Below are 6,212 nucleotides of genomic sequence, written 5' to 3'. Positions count from 1 at the left end.
GTCACCAAGATTTTTCAGTAGAAAGAATATTGAAGCTGAGGGTTAGGAGGATCTGAGTTCAAATGTGTTTGATTCTAGGCAAGTCACTTAACCTCTCAGTCTGTTTTCTTCTATGTAGAATGGGAACAATAATAGAATCTATGTCCTCCATTGTTGTGATGTTCAAGCAAACCTTTGCATGTTAACTAAATATTGGTTATTCAACATAAATTCTATGATCCTCTTCTGTAAAATGGGGATAATACCCCCAAAGCTCACCTAGCCCACAAGCCTGGTGCCAGGGTCAAAAGAGATGATGTATGTAAAGGATTTTACAATATTTTAAAAAGCAATAGAAATGAATGAAACATTTGTTAGAGCTTACTAAGTATAGTATAAAGCAAAAACAGGCTAACAAAAGACAGTTTCTATTATTCTCTTGGGGATTATTTGACAGTTGGGGATCTGGGTGCTAGGTGTGATTTAATGGGGCTTGATCTTGATTCCTAGACCAGACTGACTTTGTCAAAGAATGGCCCTGACTGCATTGCCAGATGCCATAAATGAGTGGAATTGTTTTTCCCAAACCCCAGGTATGGTTTAACTTTTATCATCTTTGTCCCCTTTTTCTCCTCTCTCCAAACCCAGGTTAAAGTGTGTGGAGTGGTGCCTCATACTTGTTCTAAATTACATTGCCATGATTGTGAGTCGATTGATTAACTGGCTGTTTATCCAGGACAGAAGTTTCTTTTCCAGTCTTATACACAAGACTCCTGAGAAATTACCTCCATTCTTCTTCCTTTCCCTAAGGTTATCTGACCGGGCTATTCCCAACTTGCTGTTCCTGAGACTACCTCAGTCATAAAAGCCCAAATAAGCTTTGTGAATAAACAGATTTCTGCCAGTTAAATTTTATTTGAGATGCACATAATTTAAGGAACAATGAAGCTTCTTTCATTGATCCGAATTGTAAATTGAGGCTGAGCAGCATTCCGGAGTTGGGGATAATTAGGGAAAATTGAGTGGGCTTTATCTTCCCATAAAATTGAGAACAGCAGAGCTAAGATCTGGACCCAAATTTCCCGGGCTCTCCATTTCTTTTACATGTGCATTCACCCTCTCTAATGGGAGTGGCCAACACTTTCTGCTGAATCAGGGTTCAAAGACATTGACACCGATGTGGCTGTGGACATTCAAGTATCCCAGGTTCTCCCATCCCCCACTTGGGTCCCCGTTGGCAAATTGAGCAAAACTAGTGGATCGGAGGAGCCAGCCCAAGTTGAACCTAGATAACTCGGGCCGGCCAGTCCAAATTCCTTTCCTCCCACCCAGGCGCCCTCGCCATTCTCCTCCCCTATTTCCAACCCCCTCCCACAGCAGAGGATTATCTTTCCCGGGGAGCTTCAGCCACGAATATCGGAGCTCGAGCATCTGGCCCCGGGGGGCTCCCAGAGGCTCCTCTTCTAGGAGGTCCTGGGAGAGATCTGGGCTGATTGAGAGAGGCGGTTGGAGGTCAGCACCGCCCGGCCGGACAGCTGCAAGCCCGGAGCCGCGCGCGGGGGGGCCAGGAGCGCAGGGCAGCGGGGTCCAGGAGAGCAGGGCTGCGGGGTCCAGGGGCGCGGGGCAGCGGGGGCCAGGGCCGCGGGGCAGCGGGGGCCAGGGGCGCGGGGCAGCGGGGGCCAGGGGCGCGGGGCAGCGGGGTCCAGGAGAGCGGGGCTGCGGGGGCCAGGGGCGCGGGGCAGCGGGGGCTAGGAGAGCAGGGCAGCGGGGGCCAGGGGCGCGGGGCTGCGGGGTCCAGGAGAGCGGGGCTGCGGGGTCCAGGGGCGCGGGGCAGCGGGGGCCAGGAGAGCGGGGCAGCGCGGGCCAGGAGCGCGGGGCTGCGGGGTCCAGGAGAGCGGGGCTGCGGGGTCCAGGGGCGCGGGGCAGCGGGGGCCAGGGGCGCGGGGCAGCGCGGCCAGGGGCGCGGGGCAGCGGGGGCCAGGAGAGCGGGGCAGCGCGGGCCAGGGGCGCGGGGCAGCGCGGCCAGGGGCGCGGGGCAGCGCAGCCATGGGCGCAGCGCAGGAAACTCGCACCTTCGTGGTGTGGGACTACCTGGTGTTCGCGGGGATGCTGCTCAGCTCCGCGGCCATCGGCCTTTATTACGCCTGCCGGAGGACCGGACCCCAGACCCAGAAGGACTTTCTGATGGGCGGGCAGAAGATGACCGCGGTGCCCGTGGCGCTGTCCCTCACCTCCAGCTTCATGTCTGCCATCACCATCCTGGGCATCCCCACCGAGATCTATCGCTTTGGGGCCATCTTCACCATGTATGGGTTCTCCTATGTCATTATGGTTGTCGTCACCTCGGAAGTCTTCCTTCCAGTCTTTTATAAATTGGGAATTACCAGCACCTACGAGGTAAGGAGATGGCACTGCCCATCACCTGTCGGGCTTCAAGGAAAGGGTGCAGGAGAGTTTGCCAAACTGAATTGTTAGGTTCAGACCTGGAAGGGATCCCCCTCCTCTAACAAAAACCTAGAGGGCCAACACAGGAGGAAACTGCTCCAGAACAGGTTAAGTGACCTCCTTAGTTCAGACCCATTTGCATCAGTCTGAGGGCTCCTTTCTAGGTCAACAATCGAGCAATTATTGCATTCTTCAGCAGAAATATTAAGTTCCTTTAGGTTAAATCGAAGTTAAATGACTTGTTCAGGGTCACACAGCTAGTAAGCATCAACTCACGTCCTCCTAAATCCACATTCCATGCTCTGTTCACGATGCCACCTAGCTGTCTTTTTTAAAATTTAATTTAATTTAATTTTCATTTAATTTTTATTTAATTTTACTTAATTTTAATTTATTTTATTTTATTTTATTTTATTTTATTTTATTTTATTTTATTTTATTTTTAGGTTTTTGAACTGAGGTCTCCTGACTCAAGGGCCAGTGCTCTATACACTGCACCACCTGGCGCCCCCTCCCCCTTAAAGTTATTTTTTATATTTTTTTATTTTTAGGTTTTTGCGAGGCAAATGGGGTTAAGTGACTTGCCCAAAGTCACACAGCTAGGTAATTATTAAGTGTCTGAGGCTGGATTTGAACTTAAGTTCTCCTGACTCCATGGCCCGGTGCTCTACCCACTGCACCAACTACCACCTAGCTATCTTGTAGGGCAGAGACTATTTTTTTTAAATTTCTTTTTTTCTTTTTCTTTTTTTATTCTCATTTTGTACAATTTTTTTACATTAATAAAATATTCTTGTTTAAGAGTAAACAAAATACCCCCTCCCCCCATAAATATAGACTTGCTTGAGCAATAAAGTAAAGGGGAGAGAAAAAAGTAAAATAAAAAAATAATAGTAATAATTGTAGGTATGGCCAGGTGGTGCAATGGACGGAGCACCAGCCCTGGAGCCCCGAGCGCCCGAGCCCATATCCAGCCCCGTAGCCCCAACAATCAGCCATGTGACATACAAGCCACCTGATCTCCACTGCCCTGCAAAAACCAAAAAAGAAGAAAAAAAAAGACCCAAAATAAAATAAAATAGTAATAATAGTAGGGTGGCTGGCTGGCGGTTTTTTAAATTTCTAAGAAAGATTTTATTTATTTTGAGTTTTACAATTTTTCCCCCATTCTTGCTCCCCCCCCCCCACCAGAAAGCAATTTGCCAGTCTTTATATTGTTTCCATGGTATACATTGATCTTAATTGAATGTGATGACAGAGAAATATATCCTTAAAGAAGAAACAAAATATGAGATAGTAAAATTACATAATAAGATAACTTTTTTTTTTTCTAATTTGACGCTAATAGCCTTTGGTCTTTGTTCAAACTCCACATTCTTTCTCTGGATACAGATGGTATTCTCCAACGCAGAGAGCCCAAAATTGTCACAGGGACTATTTTCATTTTTATCATTGCACTCCCAGCATCTAACTTTGGATAGGGTAGAAGTTTAATTAATAAATGCTTTTTGGAATAAATTAAAGAATAGCCTTTTAAAAAATGAGCTAGAGAATTTTGTCATTCTCCAAGCCTTGGCATTTTGTACAAGTTTACACAAGTTTGATTGAGCAACTGTCTGTGGGTTTAGTGCAGAGTGAAGGGTGAGGCCTCTTGGGAGATAGTTTCACCTAGGAGAATGTGTGGCAATTATCTAGAGGCAGAACCAGAAGAAGGAGAAATCTTTCAAAAGTCATTTTAAGGAAATAGATCAAAAGATAATTCAAGGAAAGACAAATCCATGAAAAGACAATTCAAGGGAAGATAAATCATCAAATTCTGGCTGTGTCACGTGTCCTGTGTGACCTTGGGCAAGTCACTTAATTTCTATGAGCTTCAGTTTCTCTATTTCTAAAATGACATGGTTAAACTCGAATGTTCTCTGGGGTCCCTTCCAGTTCTAAATAATAATAGAGTGGATAAGGGTGAGTTATTCATACTAACCATTCTACCTTCATTTTGATCTTTTAAAAGTATCTAGAACTTCGTTTCAACAGATTTATTCGCCTTTGTGGAACATTTCTGTTCATCCTTCAGACGGTAAGTGGATTCCCCCCTTTTGTTGTTTAAATTATTTTGACAAAATGTTTCTATTAACTGGGTTTTTTTGTTATTAAGACACTGCTAGATGGTAGAATGAATGAATGAATGAAAAATGAAGAATTTTAAAAGGGGGGAGAGAGCTGGAAGCAGGAAGAGAATGAGCACAGAGATCCTAAGACTAAAGTTTCTTGAAATGTAGGCTTAGGTAAAATTGAAATTACCTGCAAATGGCCAGAATTCACTTACTTTGGACAACAGAGGTTTCTCCTTAATTTCCTAAATTAAAAAAAAAAGACTGGTGGCTAGCAGTGAATAGAGCACACTGACCCTGGAGGCTTGAGGACCCCAGTTCAAATCCATACTCAGACACTTATGTACTAGCTGTGTGACCTTTGACAAGTCATTTAACCCTATTGCCTCACAAAACAAATAATAAAGACTTCGCAAACATGATCCAGATGCCAAAGGTATTTGAACCATTCATTGAAAATGTTCTGGAAATAATAATAACTCCTCTTGATTTTCCTCCTAACTATCCCATGGAGATAACTAGACTGGAACTGTACAAAAGATAATGAATACGTGAAGGCTGTGATATGAAGGATGTGATATCTTCTGAATGGAGGAAGAACCTTGTGGGAACAGCTTATTGGCATCTGATCCAGATGTAGCTATAGATTAATAAATAAGTCTTAAGTATCACAGTATGATTATAGATTTTAAGCTAGAAGGAACATTTGAATTCAACCTTCATTTTAAAGATTAGGAAAATCAGACCCACAGAGATTAAGCCCAAGGCCACACAAGTAGTAAATTGATGTATTAGAATCTGAAACCAGGTCCTTTGATTTTAAGGAGTCTCCAGAGGCATGGAGATGTTTTTGTTTATTTGTTTTTTTTGCTGGGGTATATATATCAATGACATATGTAAAATCATGCAAACTATATTTACACATTAAAAGCATGGAGTTAGATGTTAAGGAACTAGTTCCCCCAGCTACTGTGAGAATTATGACATCATTTTGCATAGCAGAAAAATGACAATCCTAAATTTCAGAACTGCAAATGACTGAAAAAATTCTCTAGTCCAACATTTACAGTATACACTTAATGAAATTGACTTTCGAGGGGAATAAATAATAGGGAGAAGTCCTGTTGAGTTAGGATTTGAATTCAAACCCAATATGTTTCTTCCAGACTGAGTTGTTTCTCACTTTGAATAATTACTCTTATCACCAGGCCTTTATTGTCACACCCATTTTACAGATAAGGAAGCTGAAGGTCCCAGAGTTAGTGTCCAGGATTGCTTTTTGATCCTTAGGTCTCTATAGCCGCATTTAAGTTCCATTGGAATGAGAGATGAGAACTGAGTATCAGAAAAAAAAAGAAATAGAAGAGAATAAGTGCCTACAATGTGTTAGCCAATGCGCTATCTCATTTTTATTGTCACAGTAACTCTGGGAGGTAGGCCTATTGCGATCCTCATTTTACAGTTGGGGAAACTGAGACAAACAAAGGTCAAGTGACTTGCCCATGGTTATGTAGCTAGTACATTTCTGAGTTTGGATTAGAATTTAGGTTTTCCTGACTCCAGGCTCAGCACTGTGATACCTAGATACCTAAATTAAAAAAAAATTACATGATTTACCCTAATAATTTGCAAATTAAGTTTCTCTAAAGATAAACATAAAGATTCTCCAGAAATATC

At 43.5% G+C, this 6,212-nt stretch overlaps 1 protein-coding gene across 1 annotated transcript in view; it reads left to right on the top strand.

Moving 5' to 3' along the window:
* Positions 1-2,025: 2,025 nt before the first annotated feature.
* The window catches only part of LOC141515261 (sodium-coupled monocarboxylate transporter 1-like), a 37,035-nt gene continuing 32,848 nt past the window's right edge, over positions 2,026-6,212 (top strand). The window contains exons 1-2 of the mRNA XM_074226686.1: positions 2,026-2,376; positions 4,436-4,501. Coding sequence (XP_074082787.1) covers positions 2,026-2,376; positions 4,436-4,501 — 417 coding nt within the window. The remainder of the gene's footprint in view (positions 2,377-4,435; positions 4,502-6,212) is intronic.

Source organism: Macrotis lagotis, chromosome 2, assembly GCF_037893015.1.
Source record: "Macrotis lagotis isolate mMagLag1 chromosome 2, bilby.v1.9.chrom.fasta, whole genome shotgun sequence".
Taxonomy (NCBI): Eukaryota; Metazoa; Chordata; class Mammalia; order Peramelemorphia; family Peramelidae; genus Macrotis; species Macrotis lagotis.
Note: the sequence above shows the minus strand (reverse complement) of the source record. Positions and strands in the feature narration are given on the sequence as shown.